This window comes from Miniopterus schreibersii, assembly GCF_964146895.1.
Source record: "Miniopterus schreibersii genome assembly, chromosome: 9".
Classification (NCBI taxonomy): Eukaryota; Metazoa; Chordata; class Mammalia; order Chiroptera; family Miniopteridae; genus Miniopterus; species Miniopterus schreibersii.
In genome coordinates this window covers 77774395-77801911 of record NC_138118.1, presented here as the reverse complement: position 1 = coordinate 77801911, position 27517 = coordinate 77774395, and the positions used below count along the sequence as shown (strand labels likewise).

The following is a 27517-nucleotide window of genomic DNA, read 5'->3' as shown; positions in this document are numbered from 1 at the left end:
TATTTGGTCACCTTTCATCCATTCATAAAGATTTTTCCTCAGTCCAGGAAAACCTACTTGATCAAAGCCGCTTGTGTGTGTTTGTTTCTTGTGGAAGCCCTGTCACCAGTGGACAGGCCCACCTGGTTCCCACTTCTGTTGGTCTTCGTTTCCCCTCACCATTTGTTACGTCTTATTCTTTTCTCTGAGGTTTTGAAAATTGAGACGAGTCCTATTAGAGATTCACGGCGTTCCTGGCAGGAACTTGAAGCCCCCAGTGAAGGGAGAAATAAAAAAGTTTAAATTTACCCTCGATTTACTTTACCAGTTGCCAGTCCAAACAACCTGAGGGTAATTGGGCCCCTGGAGGTGAGAGTGAAAATTAGAGGCAGACTTCCCCGGGAATGTGTTTTGCTGAAGAGCTTCCATTCCTTTTTCGGAACAGCTCTCGGGCTCGCCCCTGCAATCTCTCACTCCTTGGCAGGCTGTCTGTCTCCGGTGTGTGAGGGGCTCGAAGTCCTTGGGTGCCAGCTCCCTGTCCCGCGTTGCCTCTGAAACCCAGAGCACCTCCTAATGCTGCTGACAGGGGCCCCTGGGCCCACCTCACCTCCAAGGGGGCAGAGGCCTCTGCTTGTGTCCTTTGCATATGTCCCTTTGCATGTCAGAGATGCACAAGTCAAGTGATGTCTCAAGTCGAATTTCCTCGGTATTTTACATCATGGAAGTTCCTGGGAATTTCTTTTGTACGGCTGACCCTCTCGCCTACTTTTGAAGGTTGATCCAGAGTGTTTCCTTCCTTTTTTATGACCGATCATTTCATGTGGATCTGGAGGGGAGCAGTTTACATCTTGCCAAGAAATCAAACTGTTCTCTCTTGTGAATGCCAGTCTGAGGGTATTTTGAAGTCAGGAAGGTGGGCTCAGCCTTGGGAAATGGAGACTTGATAATAATCTTAAGGATCCTGCCAGAATGTTTCTCATCTGGTCACCAAATAATGACAGTGACTATAATGATAACAGTTGCCTTTATAAAAGAAAACGGGGAGGTGAGGAGATGTTGGTCAGAGAGCACAGACTTCCAGTTATAAGATGAATAAGTTCTGGGGATCTCATGTGCAGCATGGGGACTAGTTAGCAAGTGCTGGTTTTGAGTATTGTATACGGGAAAGTTGCTAAGAGTGTAAATCTTAAATATTCTCACCACACACGCAAAAATTGTAACTATGCGAGGTGATGGATGTGCTAACTAACCATATTGTGGTGATCATTTGCCAAGATATACATGTATTAAATCACCATATCGTACTCCTTAAACTTACCCAATGTGATATGTCAATTATATCTCAAGAAAGGTGGGGAAAAAACCAATGGTGGGTCACATGGTTGATGTGACTGTATCAATATCAATGTGATTTCACATTTACAGAAAGCTAGGAAATTGGGCGGTTGGATCTCCATTTATAGCCGACACCCATAGACGTTAAATAACTCGCCTGGTATTGCGTAGCCCATTCGTTGTGAACTATCCTCAAAGTTTCCGCTCTTTTTCTTTTTCTTTGATGGCTGTCTGTCTGAAGTGTTGTCCTGTCTCCAGATCTCTGTGGTGCGTAGTGTTCTCAGCTCCTGGACTTTGACCGCCTGGTGGCCTTTTGTGGCTCTCCCTGCGAAGTCCTCCGAGGAGAGCGCGCTTTGTCATTTCTCTCACTCTCTGGAAGCCTTGGCTAGCAGCGGGGAAGGCCTGGTCCTCAGCACCTTGGTTTATCACCATCCTCATGTTTGTCTGTTTTTTGAACGAGGCAGTTTATCTGCCCTTAGAGGAAGAGTTCTGTCCAGTGAACTAGTTTGCCTCCACGTCTACCTTGTGGGCTCTAAGGTTATTTTGGTGATTTGATCTGCTCGCCTGTCCTGGAGCAGCCGTGGCCCAGGAGGCTGCTACTCTCCCCGGTGACCGTGAACAAAGCAGGGTCAACGCAGCAGAATCTCAACCTGGTCGTGCTTTACTGCATCCAGTTAGGGCAAAACCGTTGGTAACTCAGGGAGCCCTGGAAACACAAAAAGAGGCTAGAAAGTGTTGGGGGTGGTCAGTGCCTAGTGGAGTAGAACATTTTTGTTTTTGCTTCACAAAAATGGGGGCGTTTATTTTATAACTTGCTCCTTGAGAAATACCGGTGGGCTCCATCATCAGCTTCGCATTTTCCTTTTTGATGTATTGGGCTACATAAAAATATCGAATGCTGTGAAATGTGCCACTGTAATTGTCGAATTATCCCTTGTTTCCTTTGTTCTAATTGAATTATGTCTTTTTTTCCTCCCCCCAGGTTACGGTCTTTGGTCAAACAATTAGAGAGAGGGGAGGCTTCGGTGGTAGATCTTAAGAAGAATCTGGAATATGCAGCCGCAGTGCTTGAGTCCGTGTACATCGATGAAACCAGGTGAGCCGCAAGCGACAAGGGTGATAGTGACTTTCCTGTTACATGGCTCTTCTGAAACGTCCCCCGTGGCACGGGCAGGGTGGCATTCTGATGACCGGCCTCGGAGCTTTCGTCCCCACAGTCAGATGGGGGTGGCTCTGAGCTTCCCCTTTCCTCTGGGCCGCGTGGGCCCTCAAAGGAGCGTTTGATAGACGTGACCTCACGTGGCCGCGATGACAGTGACGTGAGGCTGCGTCAGGGGGCAAAGGCTCCCTTAGTCCAACGCAGGCCGCCACCAGGATGCCCGCACGTGGTTCGGCCCATGCGCGCTCCGAGCCGCGGTAGTTCCAGGACCTGTGAGCGGGGGACTGGAGCAGGCGGAGAGTTTGTTCCCTGAGGCGCCTCGTGTGCCTCCTTCGGTCTTAAGTGTGCCCTTGATTTTCTTAGCAGACTCTTTGCGCTTGAATTACCCAAAAGTATTAAAGTGCTTCCAGTTACTAAATGCATTTGAAAACAACGAAATTGCTTTTCTTTTGAAAAATGTCGCAGTGATGACTGTGAAGGGCTTTCCTTCCCTTCTTTGGGAAATTGAGACGGGCTCCTGTGTCAGCACTTGTGCCGTCCGACGTCCCTGTGCCCGATTCCAGCGGAGAGGATTTCCCGGTGATCTGGGAATTGTGTGGCTTAGTTTTTCGTATCATGCTTGGTTCCTAACTTAAGGAAATTTGATATCATAGTTTTTCCCCCCAAATGTTATACTTTCCCCCCTTCCCCCAAGTGATGTGTCTAAAGGGGGGGAAATCTTTTCATTGACACCTTTGACTCCCTATTTTTAGTAGGGCTTCATATAAGTATAAAGTACAACTTTAAGTTTTATGCAACTTAGTACTATTTATGTTCTGTTCTAGTGGTCTGACCTGTGAACAAGTTTGAAAAATCAGCTAAGCACACCTGAGAGATGACTCAAATCTCTGGGCTCAAATACAGAACTATCATTTTGGGAATTTTGCTTGAATTTTGACACCTAAATTTCTGTGATGGCCTATCAAACCAGCAGTTGACACTGTTTAGGCTGATGTGATTTGAGCAATACTTTATAGTCTATTTATTTTTCTTTAAAAAGCTTAATTTTATTGAAATATAATTGGCATATAACATTGTGAAGTTTAAGGCGTACAGTGTGTTGATTTGATATAGTTATATATTGCACCATGATTGCCCCATCGCATTAGCTAACACCTTCACACATCACATAATTATCATTGTATTTTTGTGGTGGAATCAATTAAGATCTAGTCTCTTAGCAACTTGGAAGTTTATAATACAGTATTATTGCCTGTAGCAAAGTCTTTAAATGTCAATTAAAAAAACAAACAAACAAAATAATGCCACATGGCCCATCTATGCAGTAAACCTCCCTGTGAAAGCATTTTTCAGTGGAAGGTTTGGAGCCCATTCAAATGCCGCAATCCTGGGAATAAAGATACTGGCTGCTCCTGAGTGCGGTGGGTCTGAAAGTGACAGAGCCTGAAATGGACTGTATTTGATTTTCTCTGGCTCAGCTCCTTTGTCCAGTCTGGATGAGAGAGCCATCCTGAAACAGAAATTGTAGAAAAGGCATTCCTGCAAGGCAAATGGTGAGCTTCTGAGAACCTTCCCTGAAAGGGGCTGTGTTTTTTGTGGCCAATTTAATTTGGCTTCTTTGCACTTGGGTGTGCAGGGGGCGTGGACAGAAGGAGCAGCTGTTCTGAACAGAGAGGCCTCCCTTCAGGTTGCATCTCAGTGTCTGGCTTGTGTTCCCTGTGTCCAGGCGACTCCTGGACACGGAGGACGAGCTCAGCGACATCCAGTCAGACGCGGTGCCTTCCGAGGTCCGAGACTGGCTGGCCTCCACCTTCACGCGCCAGATGGGGATGATGCTGCGGCGGAGCGAGGAGAAGCCGAGGTTCAAGAGCATCGTGCACGCGGTGCAGGCCGGGATATTCGTGGAGAGGTAAAGGAAGCTGTCACCCATTCGATGACCCGAGGAACACCCGCCTCCAAACACCGGGAGATTTGCTTTGCTGTAGTTTTGATGTCTATATAAATCCTGCAGATTCTGGGTGGAAGCAGGTAGTCTGGAGTGAGAGATGGCAGAAACATAGCTCCTTTACCCTCTGTAGCATCTTTAGGTCAAGTTTCTGCCTCTGCTCAGATTCTTCTTGTTAAGTAGAGAAGACTGGGTTTGAGTCAGTCCCTCAGTTTGTAAGAAGGAACGTCATCGAGTCTATTGCCCTTTGACACATGTGGTTGATGGCCTGCATTTGGGACAGGCCGGGGACAGTCGTTGACCTGGGAGGGCAGCTCATTGAAAGGGGTTGAGCTCCCCATGGAACTTTCCAGTTCCGTTAGGCATTTTATTCTTTGAAATTGCGTTGCCCCCCTTCCCTGGAAATAGGTTCCAGAAGTGGAATTATTGTTCCTCTAATCCTTATTGTAAAAATGGGTTTAGTCTTCCCATAATCCTGCTGTACGATTACAGGTTTTAGACGTGCCACAGTTCACCTGGGACGTGTCCCTGCTTGTTTCTGGCGGTGCTGAAGACCAGCTCTTTAAATGGGTGGCCCATAGGAGCCCTCCGTCCAGGTCCTACCCTGCACACTGTCTCTGCGGAAAGATAATTCGCTTCTGGCAGAGAGGCCAGAAGCCTCTTGAACAACTTAATTTCCAACTTGAGCCACATAGATGAACCCTTTCGTGTTTTCAACAGTTCCTGTGTTTGGGGTTGTGTTAATTTCTTTTGAATTTTACACGTAGGCCGCTTGAGTGACTATGGAAAGGATATAAGAAGTTTTAGGTTCCTTGGGTTGCCAGGTGACACGACTTCTCATTATTTGTCAATACTCGGTAGAGTCCGTAGCTGCTGATTCTTCTCTGTAAAATATGATATTGCATTTTCTCCCTCTCTGACTTTGCCAGAATGTATAGACGGACGTCAAACATGGTTGGACTGAGCTACCCGGCGGTGGTTATTGAAGCATTAAAGGTAATACCAGTGAAAAAGTCTTACAATGTACACGGAACCTCATAAAAAGCACAGTTACATTTGTCATTAAAAAGTAAGAGGCTTTCATTTGTAGTTCATTTACAAATTTCCCTGTCATTCCTGATTTTTTTACTTTTATTATCTTTTACTTACCTATTTAACGGGATCCTATCTTTTCAGCCTTCATCATGCTGATTTTTTATTAAATCCAACTCTGTGGGTTTCATATTTCTCGACTTCCTAGGAGTCGTTTCATTATGGGGCCCAGTCTGACTGGCTGGAGAAGCTCGAATTTGATCTGGTTATAAATATGCAGCATCAGGAAAATCTTTGGTGATCATAATTGTACCATTATAGGATCATCTACTCTGAGTCCATTTTACAGATGAATAAACTGAGACTCAGTGAGATTAAAAAAAAAAAAGACAGTTAATTAGGGACAGGACTAAGGTTTGATACCAGGGTTCCGGGCACCGAGTAAGCTGTCAATCACATTTTATGGCATGAATGCCTGCCCCAGAGCCCTTACCCTCTCCATATACTCTACCGTTTTCCCAAGATTCTCACTGAGCCCAAAAGTCCCATTTGAAGCCCTGCAGATGTTTGAGTTTATGTGGGCTAACTCCTCAGAACCACTTCCACTCAGGCAAACTCTTGGGATTGTGCGGAATATTTCTAAGAGCCCCAGAGCAGATATATTCCTCCAGGTGTGTGGATTCACATCCACTGGTCTGAGGGTATCCCAGCTGTGCTGAAGCTGATCTAGCATCTGGATTTGAGGGTCTGTGGGCTGGTCGACACTGTGTGGTGTCTACCCATGAAGTTGCGTCCACTTACTCAGGGACGTCCCCACATTCTCACCATGGTTGAAGCTATTCTTGTCTTTCCCTGAAACCTGATGATATTTTCAGAGTGTAACTTAAATTACCTATTCGTGGAATCGAGGGTGGGAGTGCTTCTTGATCAATTTAATGTCAAGGGAAAGTTTTAGGACCGTTTTGGTGATATAGTTATTTTCTCTTGTCTCAGAGACTTTCACGAGCTGAATCTGTGAGATCCTGGGTATTGAGATTCTCAGTTCTCCATTTTCTGTCTCATCTTGCGTTTTAGTTGTATTAACTTTATTGGGGTGACATTGGTTAATACAAGGATAGAGGTGTCAGGTGTACAATTCTGTGATACGTCATCTGTATATTCCGTGTGTGCTCGCTGCCCAAAGCCTAGTCTCCTTCCGGCCATGCATTTGGGCCCCTGGGTCCTTTTGGACCTTCCCCGCCCCCCTTTCTCTCTGGCAGCCACCCTACTGTGGTCTTTATCTTTAAGTTTTTGTTTCCTTGTCTTCGTTGTTCATCGGTTGCTTTCAGTTTCACGTCCCACGTGAGTGAAGTCATTTTGTTCTTGACTTCCCGCCTGGCTCGTTTCACCGCATGCTAGTCTGTAGATCCACCCATGCTGTCGCAAAGGGCAGGGTTTCGTCCCTTCTTATGGCTCAGCAGCAGTCCACTGTGCACACGTCTGTACCACGTATTTTTTATCCAATCATCTATGGAAGGACACTTTTGTTGTTTCCATGTGCCAGCCACTGTGAGTAATGCACAGTGAACACAGGGGTAGACACATCTTTATGAATAAATGATTTCACTTTTTTTGGGTAGATACCCAGAAGAAGGATGTTGGGCCCTATGATAACTCTATTCTTATTTTTTTTAAGGAATCTCCATACTGTTTTCCACAGTGGCTGCACCAATTTACATTCCCATAAACATTGTATGAGGGTTCCTTGTCCCCACGACCCTCCCAACACTTATCACGTGTCTTGTTGATAAAGCCTTTCTAACAGGCGAATTACTTCCAGGCTCTTTGGCCAAGATCAAGTGCACTATGTGTCCTTATCAATAGTGTCTCTTCTTACCTTATCTTGAGAACAGGAAGGGTACTCGAGGAGGGTACAGCAAGAAGACACACTTTCTCTCACTCCCCTTCACCCCCCACTTTAATGCCTAATATATCTGTGTGATGTACGGCGACATTTCCCATTTAATCAGCGAAACCGTTTCGCATAAGATTTGATGTTTCATAACACCCACTATAAAGCTGCGTTGATTTTCATAATTGAAATTGAAACATTGAGCGAGTCTTAGGAACATTAAAAGCATCTTTCATTTTTAATTCCTCCCTTTATTGTGAACATAAATACAGGTGATTATACAGGTACTAAGAAATTTATGAAAATATGTTTTCCAAATGAGAGCATCTTTCCTACGTAGAGTAATTGAGGGAAACGTGGAACAGCCTGTGACGTGTGTGGATTGTTATTTTATGCTTAGGGAAAAGCGATTCTCATATGCACGTATGTCTTCTAAGGGGAGGGGTACCTCGATGGTCCAGGTACCCTGGAATTGCTACCCTCTCCTCAAGTATTGCTGATATGTGCATGAGGCTTTTTCTATTGGCCCTGTCCCCTGTTCATGGGGAAGTTCAGGGACCTTTTTAAATGTAATCTTTTTCTGCCTCCCTAGACTCTGGTTTTATTTGCAGTGGATTGGAGGTGAGCTGGAGAGATCTCACTGAAAGATCTTTCTTCTTTTTTTAAATGTGGTGCCTGTTAGAAAAAGGCTACTTCACTTTACTGCCAGCAGTTTGTATGGGATCACTACTGTTTGCTTCTATTACAGGAATTTCCCCAAGGACTAGGAGAGTACAATTCAATAAATAGCCATCAGGCGACTGCCACGTTAACCTTTGTGATTAATGTAAGAACGTGGCATAGAACAGCATTTAAGTAAGAGAATATTTAACCACCTCCCACCTCTAAATTTGACATGTGTGGCATTTTTGTTCTTTCCATTTGATAAATGCTAGTTTGTAATTTGGGCTGCTTTGTCGCCAGCCCTCTGAGGTGGGGTTACTGGGAGTCTAGATGTGTTCCGTCCCTTGGAAGGGACCTGTTGTGTGACCTCAGAAGGGACACCCTGGAGAGTGAGGTTTGAATTGGGAGGAAATGAGGCGCGGGCCTCCTTCACTCTCTGCTGATGCAAAGTCCCCGCAGTTTCTCCATGGGAACGGCTCTCGGGCCAGCTTTGGTAAGAGAGGAAGATTGGTTTAAACAGTTAAACTGTTTAACTGTTTAACTGATCCCACACCAAGATTTTGCAGAGCCCCCCACCTGAAAATCAGCATTTTTCCTGAGCTCCCCAGGTGCTTCTGAAGAACACTGAAATTTGAGAATTATGGCTAAGCCTTCTGAAAATGAGGGGCGGAGAGGACATCCATCTCGCTCTCTACTCATGCTCTCATCTCTCTAAGTCCTAATATTCAGAATAAATCTTGTCTTCTTGCTATGAGGATCTCTTTATTTCCCGTAATAGCCCTTTTCTTTTATATTCATTCTGGAGAGTAGCATTAGAAATTGTCAGACAGGACAAAGTGTCGTCCCACCTACTGAGTGGTCAGAGGACTTTTCTTTAGGATCAATGGCCAGAGACCAGATGTCACGACCATGCCAATGATAGTCATCAGGGTGAAGCTTCAGGTCTTGGGTTAATCTGGAACGGCCCCACTGTCTATGGCCTGGGCCTTATTGGGGCATTTAGGGCATGAGGCCTGGGTCACAGCATATATTCATGGAATTTACGATGTCATCTGCCGGCAATGCTGTCACTAGGTGGTGTCACTGGAGTTCATACCTGGTTCTGGTACCAAATGGCATTGGACACTTCACTTCATCTCTTTGAGGTTGCCATCTGCAAATCTGGGGAAAGTGACACCTATTTCTAGAGTTGTGAAGGTTTGCGAATGCATGTAAATACCTTACACTGTGCCTGCCACACAAAAAAATGTGTCCAATACTCGAGGCTATTTCTTTAGTTACTATAATGGAAGAGAAATGATTGAAAACTGAGGTGAGGTTGCCACTGGTATGAATTGAAACATCTAGTTTGGGACCCTTTTGGAAAAGTTTGCTTTTCCCTATACGAAATTCAGTTTTTCTGTGCCCTGGCATCCATGAAAGAGACCCTTGATGACCTTGGGATGATCTTCACAGTGGGATTCTTGGGGAGAGACAGGGTTGGGATGGATGGATGATGCTGGGATGCAGCGAGGGCTGAGGTGAGCGCCACTCAGGCCAGCAGTTCCTGATGGCCAAGGTCTTTTCCTAGGCAGCATCTGACACCTTGTCTGGACTTATGTGGTCTCACATGGGTCCCTATTGTCAGGCTCACAGCCCTACACTTTCTCTATTGAAAGTGAGACTCTGTCACAGTGAGAAACCAAATGACTGTTACTTTAACTATCGGTTAAACATACCTTTGTTTATAAATAGCTGGTTATAAGTCAAAGACCTGTCAGATAGCGTTTACATATATTTTGGAGTAGCTCTTTATAGACAAATAGGGCTTTGAACTTCAAAAACAGTATGTGACGTGTATGTTCAGCTTAGCTCTTAGTTTTACTTTTTTCAGTAAGATGACTTAACAGATTTGAGGACCAGGTCCCCAGATCAGTGACTCCAGAAGTACCAACATTTTTCTGACCCACGAAATGAAGGCTTTCTCCTTGGGTTCAGCTGAGCAGTTTGGACTGAAGTGACACCCTATTTTGTGTTCTATGTCTTGCGTGTTTCTGAACACTTCAAAGTAGGTTCATATTCTCAACTGTGGACTAAGAGGAAGTCTGTAGATGGTCTCAAGGGACTGGAGAGAAGTTCAGAGTAGGGAGGCACCGAAGGTTGTTGAATGAATGAAAAATTGGAAATTCAGCCGGGGTAGGTAGTGGAAGGGGTTAATGGACAGAGCCCCCGCTTAGGTATTGATGACCATGTGTTTGTGTGCTGGGCCCATCAGTGTCCTTAGCACTTACTCGTGATGGGGTGTTAAGGAAGTTAGGTAACTTCTCAGTTTTCTCGTCTATAAACTGTGACTAATAAAACCTATCCCTTCGAGTGGTTTTCAGGATAAATTATGTATTTATTACTGGTCACGATGCCTAGATATGGTAGGCACTCAATAAATTATAGCTGCTGTTATTAGTTATGAAACTGTTTAATATTTGATCAGCGAGTGCTGTGTAGGTCTGCCAGGCTGCACGAAGTGTGAGAGTGGGAAGGGCATTAGCGTCGGGCTGTGAAATCCCGGGTGAGGTGCGGGCCGCTCCCCGGGCGCGGGGTTGGGGGATTGGTGGCTGTGCCAGCGGCTGTGGACTGACGCGGTCTCTCGCCTGCCTGGTCCTGCAGGACGTGGACAGGTGGTCCTTCGATGTCTTTTCCCTCAATGAAGCCAGCGGGGACCATGCTCTGAAATTCATTTTCTATGAATTACTCACACGCTACGATCTGATCAGCCGTTTCAAGGTCAGTGCCTAATCACACACACACACACACACACACACACACACACACACACACCCCTCTCTTTGCATGACAGTGGGACTAAGGCCAAGAGCATCCTTTTAATACAGACTCCAAACTGCTCGGGGCGACTTGGGACGCATCATCCCGACAGTCGCTGCCATGAACTCCTGCGGTGGGAACTTTTCGTTACTCCGCCGCCTGGTGGGGCTCCTTGGCCCGGGAGAGGCTGGACCACAGGTTCGGATCCCGCTCTTCCCAGAAGCACCACCGCAGCCGGAACAGCAGGCCTCCCGCAGCTCTCCCCGCTCACCTCGCTTCAGCCCCATTTCGGGCGCGACCCTCTGCCATCAGCCGGAGACACTGACGGCTGCCGTCCCTGCAAACTTTTTCCCCACCACTTGACGCAAATGCAGACAAATACCCTCACTTATCGTCTGTGACAGCTCGTCGGTGTTGCCCAGCCGTTCATGCTTCAGATGAATTCTTCAGCTCTAAGTAAAGAGCACGGCTCGTTCCCAGGGTTCAACCCTTCAGCCTCTCCTTGCGCAGACTGCGGGGCGCGGCTGGGTTCTCCAGGCGACCTGCGGATTCACGTGCTGACACCTGTCATTTATGCTCCTTGGACTTCTCATCCTGTGGATGAGCCCCTGGGGAATGCAGGCCTTTTTCTCCGCAACCCTTGACCTCTCTGGACCACACGGTGCCCTTGTGCTTTCCGAAGGACCGCGTATTGGGGGCTGTATTTCTTACATAACCATAAATATTTGATGGCAGTGGTCCTTGACTCCTTTGCACCAGAAAGCTGTTTGGAAATCCGGTGACTGCCTGGGACACTGTCCTCGGAGCAGAGCCCCCATGCATTTCAGTGTTCGCAGATCTTTCACGAGCAGCCCCAAGAACCTCGGTCGAAGCATAGAAGATGGGGCTCCAGGAAAAACACTCCACGGGCTCTCACAAAGCATCACAGGAGCACTGGCCTTATTTCCCCCTCCTAACGTGATGCTTTGTCCCCTGGAACACACTCTTTCCTTCCCCCCAGTCTTGAACTTGATAATTTACCCTGAACAAATGAGTTGATTCAGAAAACTAACACAATGACTGTTTTAAGGGTGCATTTTACAGTTGTCCTTCACTTTCTGCCACATAGAAAAAGAAGGTTTGTATGTTATACACATTTGAGACAGAAAAGCAATTAGGCTAATTGGAAATATTACTCCAAATTGCAACACACCTATAATAAATTGTCAAGTAATGGACATAGGGATACAGGTTGTTTCTGTTCCCATATATAACAGACTATGATGTTGTTTTTTTGTTTTTGTTTTTTATGTGTCCAGTACCTGCAATTACTTTCCCTAAAGGACACAATTTTTCAGGAGGTGGCCACCTGTGTTCATTTTGCAATCACTTAACTAAGATCTTGGTGTACTTTATGTGTTGTCATAAATAAATGAGATACGCTGCACAGTATGTGCTCATTTATTTCTCAGAAAATAAGAGGCCGGCACCTTTGCTTGAGAAATAAATGAACACACCCCCTTCTGCCCTACATGTCTTTGAGATGATCCTGTGTAACGCTTGTTCCTCACGTAAAGCGACTAAGTCACTAGCCCGTTAACCCCACTGCTCTTTTTCAGATCCCCATTTCTGCACTCGTCTCGTTTGTGGAGGCCCTGGAAGTGGGATACAGCAAGCATAAAAATCCTTACCACAATTTAGTGCACGCCGCTGACGTCACGCAGACGGTGCATTACCTCCTCTACAAGACGGGAGTCGCTGTGAGTACAGACGGGAGGGCTGGGATCACACAGGCCAAGGCGGCCTCCGTGGTCCGCCTCTAGGACCTTTTACTCTGAAACCTTCAGATCTGACGTCAAGATAGACATTCTCTGGGTATGCTTATCCATTGGCTCATAAACCCGGTACGCATCTGTTAGCTTTTTACGAGGGCATGTTGAATGACTTGGTCTAATATCTCACTGAATTAAAAATGGGATACAGTGGGAGGAGTGTGGGCTTTGGAGCTAGATATAGTTGGATAGAAATCCTTGTTTAATTACTTATTAGATTCTGTGACCTATGATAAATTGCTTGAATCTCTGAGTCAGGATGTCCTCGTTTCTAAGATGGTGAAAGTACTCTATCTTGTGGAAGTACTGTGACAGTTAGGAATAAAGTGTCAAGAATATGAAGGGCTCTGTCTGCCCCATAAAGGAAACTCAACTGTTAGGAATTATGGTCGTATAGACAATAGGAAACAGTGTGGTGACAGCCAGAGGGGGAAAGGGGGGTGGGGAGTAGGTGGTGGTGGGCAAAGGAGGGGAAGTGGGGATGGGAAGAGACTTTGCTTGGGGCGATGGGTTCTCGATGCACGGCGCAGATGAAGTTTTATTGAGTTGTACACTTGGAACTTGTATGGTTTTATGAACCAATGTCACCCCTGTAAATTCAATTTAAAAAATACTTTGCTGGATTTCGCCCAAACCTCTCACCAGTTTTCAGTTCTTCCTCATTGTAAAGCTGATTTCTTAAAATATTATTTAAAAAGCTATTTTTAAAATTATAGAAGCACCACAAAGGGAACCTGTTTAATGTGATAAAGGATTTCTGTCAGAAACTTAGAGCAAATGTCATAGTTAATGGTGGTTCCATGGAAATGCAGAGCCAAGCAGGGATGCCTACATTAATATTGCCCCTGGGCATTTTTCTGGAGGTCTCAGCCATGCAGTATGGTATCTAAAGAAGTTAAAGAAGCATCCTGCAAAGATAATTTGATTACCTCCTTTAAAAAAATCAAGAAATTTAACTACAAATTATTAAATCAAATAAAAGATCTCAATAAGATCTGGATAAAATAGCTGTCCTATACACTGGAAATTAACCTGCATAATAGAAAAACATACATTCTCAGCAGTTTAAAAAATCTATAAGTTACTATGAAGAACTTGAAAACTGATAAAAAGGAAACTATTACACTTAAGGGCACAAAATAATATTTAACTAAGTGAAGAAATACACCATGTTTTTAATGCCTCAGTATTATATAGATGTCAGTTTTCCTCAAACTAATCTATAAATTCAAGACAATACCAATAAAATTTCCAATAGGATTTAACATGAAACATGATAAGCAGAGTCTGAAATTTATCTAAAATAGATATTTTCCAACCTTAAAAAACAGTTTTGTGAAAGACAATGTGTGTGGTGGGGTAGTTGTTACTAGACTAGATATTAAAATACCTCCTGAAGCTATAGTAATAAAAATAGCATGGTATCCGTGCCAAAATAGACAAATATAACAAGGTGATTGATTAGAGTTTCAAAAATGAAACCCAGATATTTATTGAGCACTTACTTTGTGCTAGTTACATTTTATAGGGTAAGGATACATTGGTGTTCTTACAGAATTTGCATTCTAGTGGCAGGTTAAAGAGAGAAGACTGATAAAAATAAACAAGAAAATACCACTAGTGTCCTGAAGAGAATTAAAGTTGGGCACTCACGTAGGGAATACTGGGAGTTTCATTAAGTAGTCAAGAAAGGCCTCGCTCCAGAGGTAATATTTCATCTGAGATGGTTGTGACTCTAAGGTTGAGCCATGCTAAGAGCCTAAGAAGAGTATGCCAGCAGAGTTAGCACTGAAGGATTAGTATAAATAGAAATATCATTCGTTCTCTAACGAGGGATAATACAATAAAGAAAGAATTGCAGGTGAGAAGGTGAGGAGATGTCTGTAGACAACAATACCACAGGGAAAACTACTGAGTTAAAAAATAAATGTTTTGGGGACAGTTGTTCACCTGGAACAAACAAATTATTTTTATCCCACTTCACATCATCCATCAAATATCAGACGACAGAATTAAAGATGTGGGTACAAAAATTTGCTCGTATTAGAAGAAAATATGAGAATATGTTTATACCCTTGAAAAAAGAAATTCTTTCTTAAGCCAGCCTCAAAACACAAACGTTATATAACAAAATGTTGATTAATTTGAGTGTATTGGAACCTTCTGTAGGATATAAAACATCATCATAGTGAAGTAGTGTTTGAGGAAAGTCGAGAGAGAGCAAGGATTAAGATCCAGATCGTATAAATACATCAACCAGTGAGAAAACGACATAAATTCAGTAGAAAAATAGGAGCCAACATTGCCCTGTCATAAAGGGTTGCTCATGGGCAGAATTTTGTACCCTTCCTATATTCCTGTGCTGAAGTCCTAATCCCCACTGAATGGGACGGTATTTGGAGACAGGGCCTTTGACGAGGCAACTAAGGTAAAATGAGGTCCTATGGGTGGGCCCCAACCCAATATGATTGGTGTCCTTATGAAAACAGGAGGCCAGGACACAAGCGTGCGCATGCACAGTGGGAGGCCACGTGGGGCAATGAGAGGGTGTCGCCTGCAAGCCGGGAAGAGAGCTCCCACCACAAACCAGCCCTGCCGACACCTTGATCTTGCTCTTCTAGCCACCAGAACTGAGAGGATACGTTTCTTTTGTATAAACCTCATGGTCTGTGGCATTTCCTTAGGGCAGCCCTAGCAGACATATACAGTAGCAGAGCCAGGATTTGGTCCCAGGTCTGACTTCTTTAGGCCATTGCAGTATTTAGCCACGCTTCTCAATGCCCGTGGCAAAAAAAAGAGGCCCCTGGTTACTTACCCCTCAGTAGCCTCATGTGACTCTTCAAAGTATTGTGGTAAGGATCGAAGTAGATGTGAGATGTACTTTGAACTTATCTATTCAACATCTATTTAGTTAGTGCCTGCTGTGTGGTGTACTATGGAGATATAAAGGTGAAATTTTTTTTTAGCCCTCAAGAAAAACTCCCAAGCATTTATGCTAATGCAAGTTATCATTAACGTAAGTATATTATCATAGCAGCCAATGATCGTGACATACTGCATAATGTTCTTAATTGAGCTTATTTGCCATTTGCCGTTGAATTTTCATGATCGATTCAGGCATATTCAGAATAATTCCTAAATATAGAAACTGCTTCCCACCCACTCTCTCGGAAATGCAGCTCAAAACAAACTTCTTTCGCTGCAGGCTTACAAAAGCTGTGGGGGGCACGCTGATGAATGGAGAACATATTGAGACTCTAACCTTTCATTACTAACCAAGAGGGGGAAAATGCTTTAAATCATTCCAGTTTTATGAAGTGTGAGACACACAGGGAATGAAAGCATCCCATTGATACAGTGATGCCCGGGCCTCCACATCAACTCATTGTAATCTGTGTATATCGCTCATTGCTGGCTAGCTCGGATGCCTGGCAGACGCTTGAATCCTTTCAGATTTATTTTGCTCAATTCCAAGAGACAACCTTGAACAGCGTTGTATTGAAAAGTTGTCGGTTGCATAGACAGAAATCAGACCCCAAGCTCCAGTCGGCTTTTAAGTCAAAAGATTCCAAACTCCAAAGCTACCCCTTGGCCCCTTTCATTGCTCTTGTCAGCCAGGCTACCATTAATTGTCCATCTGCTTATTTTTAAAAAAATATTTTTTATTGACTTTTAGAGAGAGAGGAAGGGAGAGGGAAAGAGAGAAACATTGATGTGAGAGCAAAACATGTTAGCTGCCTCCTGCACGCCCCTTACTGGGGATGGAGCCTGCAACCTGGGAATCAAACCAGCGACCTCTTGGTGCATGGGATCATGCTCAACCAGCTGAGCCACACTGGCCAGGGTGGGCATGCTGTTTTCAAGACACATGTCCCCTCATCTCCTTACGGAAGAAAAACACCATTTCTGTCTGTCTGAAAACATGTGTCTGGCAGTAGCTCACCAGCTGCAGGGTGGAAAGGGGATGATGTTGTGTGTTGTCAGCAAGCGGAGGACAGAAGGAGACAGATGATCTGATTGCTCTGTCATCTCCCTTTCAGAACTGGCTGACGGAGCTGGAGATTTTTGCTATAATCTTCTCAGCTGCCATCCACGACTACGAGCACACTGGGACCACCAACAACTTCCACATCCAGACCCGGTGAGGATTTGGAAATGTGTGGGGAGGGGCGAGAGGGGCCAGGGAGAGAGCTAAAGGTGTTGCCACCTTTCTTTTGCATGGTCGCTCTATTTTGAGTTTCTGGAAAAATGAATTTTTAAACAAGAGACCAGCCTGGTCAGCTTCAATCAAGTATAAGAAGCCCCCTGCTCCTAATGCTCGTATTTTATCTACATCTAATACGGATCTCTTTTTCTTCTGTTCTCATGCTAGCTACGTGTGATTTATGTATGCACGGCGCATGCTCTCCCTGTTTCTAATAGGAGACGGAGCAATTTACAGAAAGGCACAGATGCCACATAGACTAAATCAGTGGGGGACAGGCAAGGATTGGAGCCTGTTGACATGAACAGCAACTGGGCCTTCTCACCCTCTGATCTCTGGGATCCTGGTGGTGCTCCCCCAGTCCCCCTGATTTCCCCTCTGCTCTGTTCAGTGGCGTAGGACTTGGGGAGCTAGGTTGTCTCCCCATGGGCCCCCTATGCACCCTCCCTAACAACCTGCACAGGTAAACGTGTGGGGGATATTAAATATGGGTCTACATGCTTCACTCTGAAGTTGTTGACTGTCAGACATCACTAATCAATTTGGGTATATTTTTCTTAGTAGCTGCAGATTTATCCTTTGTGGTCCTCTCAGCACAGAATTCCAGGCAGTTGTACCAGTCAATTGTCATTTGCATCTAGGATGAAACCTTACCTGCCCTCTCCCGGACTCAGAACTTACCTTCTCTAAGACAAAGATGCAGAACTGGAGAGAATCTGACAGTAGGGTTAGCTGGGCCTTGATGTAGGACTCAAGAGAAGCTAGAATTTGGGGAGAGGTGACAAGGCAAAGAGAAGGAACACAGCAGGGAGGGGCGAGTTTAACACCAAATAAACACTTGCCGATTTCCCTCGATGGGCAGGTGCCCAGTTCAGACAGGCTTGTGTTCATAAATCCATCTACATGTATTTAATGAACCCAGCGCTTAATGGTGGGGCACACAAAAGACGACAGTATCCTCTGGTCTGTGTTCAGAAGGGGGATTTCAATAGAATGGAAGCAGACAAAAGAGCTTAAGCCGTTGGCTGCATTTTCTGTCTCCTTCCTCCCCATGTAAATAGTCTCAGCTGCAAGAAACAGCCTTTGGGGTCCTGCTGCAAGGCCTGTAAACGCAGGGAATTCGGCAGAGCTGCTGTTTGGTGGGATCTTTGCTCTGAGGATGGGAGCCCCTGCTGAAGGGAGGGAGGTGGTGGAACTGTACCTGGATCTTGGCTGGAGATCAGTGTCAGGACCAGCCACGCGCCGAGGGAAATCAGTTACAGGAGTTGGAAAACAGCTTAATGTCCCCAACACGCGGCAGTCGGTGCCTCACTTACCTAACAGGTGTGAGATCAGATCGTTCCCGAGGATTTGCCTGTTTTGCGCTGTGTCTCCATAGGCGCGGGGAAACTCCAGCGGGTTCAGTTAAGCTGGGTTTGGGATGAAATGTGGACATTAGCCGTGTCTAACAACTTTATCTAAAGCTCAGCCTGTGTGCTCCCTGCTCGGAAAACCAAGTCTGGGACCAGGTTCTTGGTCCTTTGATTGTATGTTAAATCTAACACTTTAAAGGTATGCTAGATAAATTTCAAAGTTCGGCCAATGACAGGTGGACGTTATCTCGGGGGGCCATGGCCCAACTGTCAGAGGTCTCGCCTTTGTCCCAACCCCGACACTTCGCCATTGTGGGGCTCTGTGAGGTCACTTTACATCTCTGGGACTCAGCTTCCCTGGTGAGAAACCAACAGGCTGTCATAACATCAGATTTCATTCAATTAAGGCTGTTGGAATAGAGTACAGCTCTGTGTGGGTTGTCATTCAGCTGTGGAGCGGTCCTGGAGAAAGTGACTGGCAGGTGTCGTATGACCTTGTGTTCTTCGCGCTCAGCGCTCCGTGCGTGGCTTCTGCATGTTAGCAGCTTAGGATCCAGCTGCTGCCGGGGGAACTCGCAGAGTGTTCCCGCAGGTGGCATGTGCTCAGAGAATTAGCAGTAAGATACAATCTTTTATTTAATACAAAAATTAAAGTTGTAGAAAATATAAGGAAGTTTGACTTGACCCACATTTTGAAAAATCAGAATTGCCTGGCCGGTGTAGCTCAGCCGTTGAGCATCGACCTAGGATCCAGACGATCAAGGTTCGATTCCCAGTCAGGGCACATGCCCGGGTTTCAGGCTGGATCCCCAGCAGGGGGCGAGCAGGAGGCAGCCGATCAGTGACTCTCTCATCATTGATGTTTCTCTCTCTCTCCCCCGTCCCTTCCTCTCTCTGAAATCACTAAAGCTATATATATATATATATATATATACACACACACACACACACATATACATATATATATTTTAATCACCCTTGGTGCTACTAGCAAAGATATTGAGGTCTGGTTATGGTACAGTTTTCAGATAGTTCTCAGATTGGGTGTCACATATTTCACATTCACATATTGACACTAAAATACCCTATGTACATCGATCGATAATTTATAGTGTTAGTTTTAGCTTTTGTGTTGATAGAAATGGCACGGGGGCAAAGGCCACTGGTAAACACGGGAAAGAGATGGTGTATTCTTGAAAGAGTTACCTGAAAACTGTCAACTGTTTGACACCCTAATTGTCTTCTGGCTTCTGTTCAGGTCCGACCCCGCTATTCTGTACAACGACAGGTCGGTGCTGGAAAACCACCACTTGAGTGCGGCCTACCGCCTTCTTCAGGACGACGAGGAGATGAACATCCTGGTCAACCTTTCCAAGGACGACTGGAGGTGAGGGCGAGAAGGGCCGGGGCCGGGGCCGGGGCCGGGGGGCAGCTGTGAAGGGGGCCGGGTATGCCGCCTGCAGAAATCCATTAACTGAAAGATAAACATGTTTAGTCTCCTGTGTCTTGATAGGAAAGCGATGTTAATATCTGATAGATTTGTTTGGATACATGAGTGCATTTGACTTTTTAGGACCTTTGTAAACGAATGTCTTTCCAGGTATTTACTGCATTTCAAAGCGGAATAACATGGAATTCCACTTTCAGCAGGTCAGATTAGCTGCCAATAAACCAATCTTCCTGCAAATAACAGCTATAGACTATGGACAAATACAAACAAATAAACACAACCCCATTGACTTGAGGGCTCTAGAGAGTGGACAGAATTAGGCAAGTTTTGAAGGGGTGTCAATATTTGGAGACTATGATAGGAGAATGTGATGTTTTTGTGATTTCACTCTGAAGGCAGTCTCAGTCAAGGCCACACTAGTTGGCTGAAACTATATTATACAAATACCTTCACTATTTTTCTGGCCAGAGAGACCAGCATAGTAACAACCGGAGCTGCTAGCAAGTGAGTTAGAAAGAACCCCAGAAAAGAGAGAGCCAACCAACGGGAAACTCACATTCTGTGACAATCTAAGTGGCATGCAGAGAGCAGGAAAATGTGACTCATTTGCAGGAGAAAACACAGTCAATGGGTTCAGTCTCCAAGTTGAACCCATCCATGGTTGGAAGCATCAGACAAGGAGTTTTAAAGCAGTTATTATATTTATGCTCAGTGAGGTAGAGAAAAGTATGCTTGTAATAAAATACAGTAAAATTTAACCAGTGAAATGAAACTATAAACAAGAGCAAACAGAAATTTTAGAACTGAAAAATTAAATATTTAAATTTGAGTAGCAAGTTGGAGAAGACAGAGCGAAGAATCAGTGAACTTGAAAAGATCAATCAATATGAAATTTGAAGAAATAGGAGAAAAAGAGATTTTTAAAAAATGAGCAGCTAAGGGACCTGTGAGTCATTTTCAGGTTCAAATTAGATAAGAAATGTCACAACTAATTAACTGATTTTGCTTGGCAGTGGCAAAAATAAACTAATTTTTACTTCCCATTTTTGACTTTCATCTTTTTTCTCCATGGGGCGTCCCTGAAAGGGAATTTCGGACCTTGGTGATTGAGATGGTGATGGCCACGGATATGTCCTGTCATTTCCAACAGATCAAAGCGATGAAGACAGCTCTGCAGCAGCCGGAAGCGTGAGTGGGCCTGTGACACTGTTTTCACAGGTGTTTGAGCTGGAACGCATCCATGTCCTTGAACCTTTAAAGTGCACCTCCTTCGGAGACCTTTGCCAAATGGTTTCATAAACTGGGGATATTTGGAGGCAAGAACATGAGAATTGCACATGTCGCAGAGAGATTCTCATCAGGGTTGAAATAAATAAAAAGGACAGTCAGAATGTGCCCCAATTAGAACTGAAAATATTTTTCTGCAGGAAACTAAATTATAAAAGATCTACTCAATGCAGAGGCAACTCATAAAAGTCAGTGAGTGACTCTTGGATTTTTGTCTTTTAAAAATATATACATTTTAAAAATTAGTATTGATTTTTTAGAGAAAGAAGAAGGGAGAGGGAGAGAGAGAGGTAGAAACATCAGTGATGAGAGAGAAACATTGATTGGCTGCCTCCTGCACGCCCCCTACTGGGGTTCGAGCCCACAACCTGGGCATGTGTCCTGACTAGGAATCGAACCAGCGACCTCTTGGTACATGGGACAGTGCTCAACTAATTGAGCAACACCAGCTGGGCAGATTTTTGTCTCTTTGAATGATGTGGCCATTCCAGACATAGCTCAGAGTCAGTTTTTAAGTGTCCAGCTCAATAAGCATGGAGGCCTAGCTGGAGAATATTTCAGCTGTAGGGTGACATGACCTTCCCCCCCGTTCAGCTGAAGTGGGGGCTGAGAGGGAGAATGGGAGGGATGAAAACATTACTGCTTTTTAATGAAACTGTTATTGAGGTTCCGAGAGCTTGATCAGCACGCGCTTGGTTCCTTTGGGTTTGCAGGATTGAGAAGCCCAAAGCCTTATCCCTGATGCTGCACACGGCGGACATCAGCCATCCCGCCAAGGCGTGGGAGCTCCACCACCGCTGGACCATGTCGCTGCTGGAGGAATTCTTCAGACAGGTGCCTTGTTCTGCTATCCTCAGGGCTTTCAGCACTGAATAGTTTCTGAATATTGTGTTTCAACCATGATATGATAAGGACCATTGAGATTGCAATAATTTTCCTTAGGGAGGGAAGGTTTTCAGATATTTTTTTTTGCCTTCTGGTCATGTGATCTTTGACTCTTACTTAAATTCTAACTCTCAGAACATTATGGTATTTCTATCCTATGCATTTCTATTTGGGAAAAAAATGCATTTTCTTGTGGCAGTCTTTGGTCAAAATGTCATCTGAGGGACCATTTTATTTATTTATTTTTCTAGTGGATTGACCAAATGATAACCAGTGTAGCAATGCCCCGTGGGATTAAGATGTTAATCTTTTTTTTTTTTTTTTTAAACATATCTTTATTGATTTCAGAGAGAGGAAAGGAGAGGGAGAGAGAGAGATAGAAACATCAGTGATGAGAGAGTCATTGATCGGCTGAAGCCCGCAACCCGGGCATGTGCCCTGACAGAGAATCAAACCCCGATCGCCTGGATCCTAGGTCGACGCTCAACCGATGAGCCACGCCCGGGCGGGCAAGATGTTAATCTTTAACTGTTATAATTGGTTGGGTTGTTTCTTTCTTTTGAGCTAGGAAACCATGTTGTCAAATTCCAAAGCCAGATGTGGTAATTGGGGTCAGGAAATCAATAGAAGCCACTGTTCCAATTATATTTAAATTTATTACATCCTAAACACAGGGTTATGTTTTCTGCAAGAACAGCCAGAGTCTTCTATGATATGTATAAATAATAAAATATTTTTAAAGGTGCATAGAAGTAGAGGAATAAAAAGTAAAATAAACATATAGCCCGAAGACTGATGTCTTCTCAAGAAGAGTTGCCATTAAAACATCTGTTTTGATGTGAGGTCCTGAGGTTAAAGGTGTTGCCGTAAGAAACATTCAGACCTGTAGAGAATTTTTATAAGAGTTTCTTTGAGCCAAATTGATAACAGTTGCCAGGATCAAAATCTCAAATGCTCTGGATGATAACAGTTTTGCAGTTTATGTGATTGGAATTAAGGAGGGAAACTAAGGAAGATTACTTGAAGGTGGGAGAAAGCAAGGCAGGAATTGGATTGCAGGACAGTTAACAAGATTATGTGCTCTCTTGAGGGTGGTTATGCTTCTGAGGGGTCCGAAAAAGGCATTTCAAAGGTGTGTTAACCTAGATGCACAGAAACAATGGACAGGGCTTGCTTAAGCAAAGATAAGCCTTTTACTAAAGAAGTTATATGCCTGGGGCATGATTACCCACTGTGACCTGCCCAGTTAGGAATTTATGATCAGATCACCCTGTGAGGTCACTTTCAGCACCCCCCTCCCTTTTTTTGTCCACAAAGTCAGTATGTCATGTAGATTGTGGGACCTAAATTACAGTTAATTCAAGTTAATGCTATTAATTTGGTTAATTCTTGTTAATTAAGGAAGGGAGATTCACATCATGGATTCAGAGACCTCTGAGATTCCATAAAACACTCCTTATTAACACTGGTCTCAACTTTGTCTCCTAAACGAACAAGAGATATGCTCTTTACTGGTTACTCAGACCTTTGGATAGGAATTATTCTTACTCTTAGGGTTCTAGTTTGAATGGAGAAATTGTAGACGGCATCTGTGTGTTTCTCTTCTTCTGAAGTTGTGCACGATATCTGGTAATGGAAGTGAGACTAGAGTTAACAGCATATTAATGTCCAGAAGGCCTTTTATTGGAGTTTTTATTCCAACTAGTTTGTGGCCTGGGATTAACCAAATCATTCCTCTAGTTCCCAATGGTCTTATCTGTGACTTGGTTTTTTTGGGGGGTGGGGGCAGGGAAGGTTGGTGGAACTTAAAGGAAGGTTGGACTAGATGTTTTCGGAGGGTCCTTCCAGCATTACGTGTTCTACATTTTCTTCATTTTGTCTGTGGTGCATGTCACATGTGCCCCCTAAAAGTGTTACATGACTACAGCAGCAGGGACCCTACTCAGCATTTGGTTACCCCCCCCCTGCTTGCACAGTCATTGCTTGGCCTCCCAGATGTTCTCAAGGGGAACCCAATGGTGCGGGAGGAACTAGGAAAGTCCAGACATGGCTCTGTTGCGTATACAAGAATCACTCTACAAATTCATCCTTAATCGAGGGCTAATTTTGAGCCACTTTTCCGGAAGCAATTTTTCTAATATTAGTGAGAGTATTTTCTCCAAACATCCACTCCCCTTATCATATGCTTTCTTTGGATACTACTTTTGTAGCAACACCCCTGTAGCTAAGAGTATTTAACCGGCAGTCAAAGTTAGATCATAGCCAACTCACATAAGTTTGAGGTATTGAAGTAATTTCTATTTTTAATTGTGAGAGAGTGAATGTGAGAAATCACTTAAATATGTGAACATTTTTTTTTTCCATAAAGGAAACCTTGTTTGCACATGAATATGCTTGAATTGAATGGGAATGTGCCAGAGGCAATGTGAAAAGAACCATATTGAATTTCTTGCCTGTTGGGAATGGAATGTTAGCTCACTGGACTGGAACTGTTTTTTGAGTCATTATGATTCAGTCAATTATTTTTATTGACTTAATATTTTAGCCCAGATGTCACAAGCCGTTGTAAGTAACCCATGTAAGAAGAATGTTGCCTCACTCTTAACTACAGATTTTAAATTGGACACCAAATGGGAATTCTCAATGGGACCTTAGAATCCTTGAAACAATTACATTTGGAAGTTGGGTTATATTTTAAAATAAGGGCATAGCCTCAGTGTCGATACCAGACCTTCCAGGCTTTGCTGAAAGAGTAAGTTACATCTTTAAATTTTATAACCATATTTTACAAAGTCCAAGCCACTGCCTCAGGGTGCTTTTCAATGAAATATTGACTTTAAACAAGTGTACATTTGCCTTTTTGGTAAATGCATGTTGTAAAAGTCTTGAGGTTCGTTTCTCCTGTTTTTGCTGTGTGTTTTTATATTTCGTAGATGTCTCCTGTAATTCTCTGAATTTCCTCTGTGTCTGTGGTTATTTTCCCATTTCATATATTAGTGTTTTTCTCCCATTTCCTCTCTATGAAGTTAACTGTTTCATTTTTCCTCCCATTTTATAATGCCTTAATTGGTGTTTTCATTTTTATTAATTCATCTCTTCTGCTTGAGTTTATTCTGTTCTTTTGTGAAGTCCCTGAGTTGGGTGCTTCATTCATTTCTTTGTGTTCTACCTGTTTAATTTTAGAAAATACAAGGCTGGGCATTTTTCTCTTTCTTGTCATGAATCTCAGAGGTTCACAAACATTCTTTCCTAAGTATTCTGTAATTTTGGTTTAGATTTTATTTATACCCAAGAGTTGCTTCAGATAGAGGTGTTTGTTTTTACAACTCCCCAGTGGTAGGTTCTTTTGCTTTCTAGCTTTATAATTAGTTTATAGCTTATTGAAATCTGAACACAGAATTTTTTCATGGTTTGGATTTTATTGTGAGATTTGTTTGCCACCTACAGCACAATCAATTCTTGTGAGTGTTCACAGCTCTTGAAAAGTAGATTTTATTTCTCACTTGTGGAGTATAGAATTCAAAGGATACCAGGAACATTTACCTTATTAATTATGTCATTTAGGTGTTTTATATATCATTAAAAAAATTGATCTGTCATAGGTTGAAAATGTTGACCTCTTTAGTAAAGAGGGAGGTGTATGAATAATTCCACAAAGGCCAGTAGATATGGAGTCATAAAATATCTATCAATCAAGTAACATTTATTGGTAGAAGTACATTTTTTCATATCATTTTCTCCACATTTATTTTTTTCTAACCCATAAATGTATCTGTCTTCCAAAAGAAATTCAATGACCACTACTTTAAAATAGGCTTTTAATAGTTGCATGTACTCAGCTCAATTAAATCTCAAAGATGTATGTGTTATATGGATGTGGGTGTGGCAAGTTCATGGCATAAGCTGTTTAACATGTACTTTTTCAGTGATAAAGTCCAAACTAATGCTAGGGAAAGGGGGTGGGTGAAGGGGGGATGAATGGGGATGGAAGGAAGCTTGACTTGGGGCGGTGAGCACACAACACAATATACAGATGATGTATCATAGAATTGTACCCCTGGAACCTGTATAATGTTATTATCCAATGTCACCCCAATAAACTCAACAAAAATTAAAAAAAAAAGAACACTGCTTCTCACACTCAAAGAAAAGAAAAAGCATATATATTAATCATCAAGTGGTTGGTGTTCGCCACCCCTTCTTAACCACCCCCATTAAAAGGTACCAACAAAACAGCTGCTACTCCTGCTTCCTGGGGAGCAAGAGTGGGCTTTGCGTCAGCCAAGCGTGCCACTCAGCCATCTGCACAACTGCAGTGTGTTATGAATATCCTCTCTGTTCATACTGCTCAAGCAGAAGTAGCTGGGGAGTAAATAACTTTTATCACACCACTTGAGAGAGAGGGCAGCCTCCAGCAAGGCATCCTGGGAAACAGGAGCGTTGTGTCCCATGGGTGTCAATACAGGGAAGGGCGCAGAAGGAACTGAGCCGCTTCAGGACTGTTCCCGAGACCCCTGGATGTCCCCAGCACCCATTGTGACCCCACCTTTCACAGACACCCACTCCTTTTCCTTCCTTTCCATAGGTCTGTGTGTGAACTAGCCTTCTTTCTCTTTGGCAACCTGCCTTAGAAAGAAAAAACACTGTTTTTGAACTGAGCCTGGTTTTTGAACCAGGTAGTTACTACTCTTTATTTACTATTAATTTATTGGTGATATTTATTATAATCAGAGTGTATTCAATGTAACAAATTCACTAAATGTTTCTCAAATCTTGACTTAAATATTGAAGATACCCATTGGGAAACAAACATAGTTCTTTTTATATATTTGCATACGTTTTCTCAATCAATCCTCACTGTAACCCCATGAGGTAGGAATTATTATCCCGCATTTTATAGATCTTGAAAGTGAAATATAGAGAAAGTAAACTTCCTGAGATCACACAGCTAGTGGGAGGTAGGCCAGATTCAAGGCCAAGTCAGTAGCCATTAACCTTAGCAGATTCTTTCATAATAAAACGAATGAACACAGTGTCACTGCTGTTAGAGGGTGACATATGGCCCCTTTCCTCAGAGTGTGTGATTGAAGTATTGAGATGCTGGTTCAGATTTTTAAAACCCTCTGCATCATTATTTAGACTTTCCATAGCCCTTGCTCATGAGAGCGACGCTTTTTGGTGAGATTGCGGATCACGTGTTATTACTGTCGAAGTCGATCAGCACAAGCAGTTGTTTCCTGCTCTGCTTCTTCGGCCCACTTTTCCATATGGCCTGGGCCCTGCGGTTAAGAGCCCAGAAGCTCGCGCTCCAGTTGTGCGTGGTTGTGGGTGGCACAGGAGGAGAAATCTGCATCAGGCCAGTTTGAATTTGTGTCTTGAACAGCTGCCCACAGCTGGGAGGGAGTCACTGGCTCAAGAAAGGCCGCAGGGATCAGCACAAGACAATCGGAAAACACAGCGATTCTGACTGCGCGCTGGCTCTGGGCCACAGGACCCGTCGCTTTTGTTCCCTTCTTCGGGGGACCTGTTGCTCCCTGGCGTCTGTAGTTGGATGGAATGATGCAGCCCCAGCGGGGGTGTTTTCTATGCAGAGAAGCAGGCCCCATAAGGACTTACAATGTAATGTAATTGTAATAATTAAAATAAAGGCCACTGGCCACCGTGGCAAGTGAAGTTGCTAAATAGAATCCGGGTGGCTCGGCCTACCGTTCTTCATTTACTGTGG

General features: G+C 43.8%; 1 protein-coding gene across 4 annotated transcripts in view; it reads left to right on the top strand.

The window, feature by feature from the left end:
* PDE1C (phosphodiesterase 1C) overlaps positions 1–27517 on the top strand; it is a gene marked incomplete at its 5' end in the record, with an annotated part of 253212 nt that overhangs the window by 171964 nt on the left and 53731 nt on the right. For all 4 annotated transcript variants that reach the window (XM_081147053.1, XM_081147054.1, XM_081147055.1 and 1 more), the window contains 9 exons: positions 2297–2410; positions 4200–4382; positions 5348–5414; positions 10648–10764; positions 12402–12542; positions 16655–16755; positions 19429–19557; positions 20707–20808; positions 21621–21741. In XM_081147053.1, the coding sequence (XP_081003179.1) occupies positions 2297–2410; positions 4200–4382; positions 5348–5414; positions 10648–10764; positions 12402–12542; positions 16655–16755; positions 19429–19557; positions 20707–20808; positions 21621–21741 (1075 nt within the window). The remainder of the gene's footprint in view (positions 1–2296; positions 2411–4199; positions 4383–5347; positions 5415–10647; positions 10765–12401; positions 12543–16654; positions 16756–19428; positions 19558–20706; positions 20809–21620; positions 21742–27517) is intronic.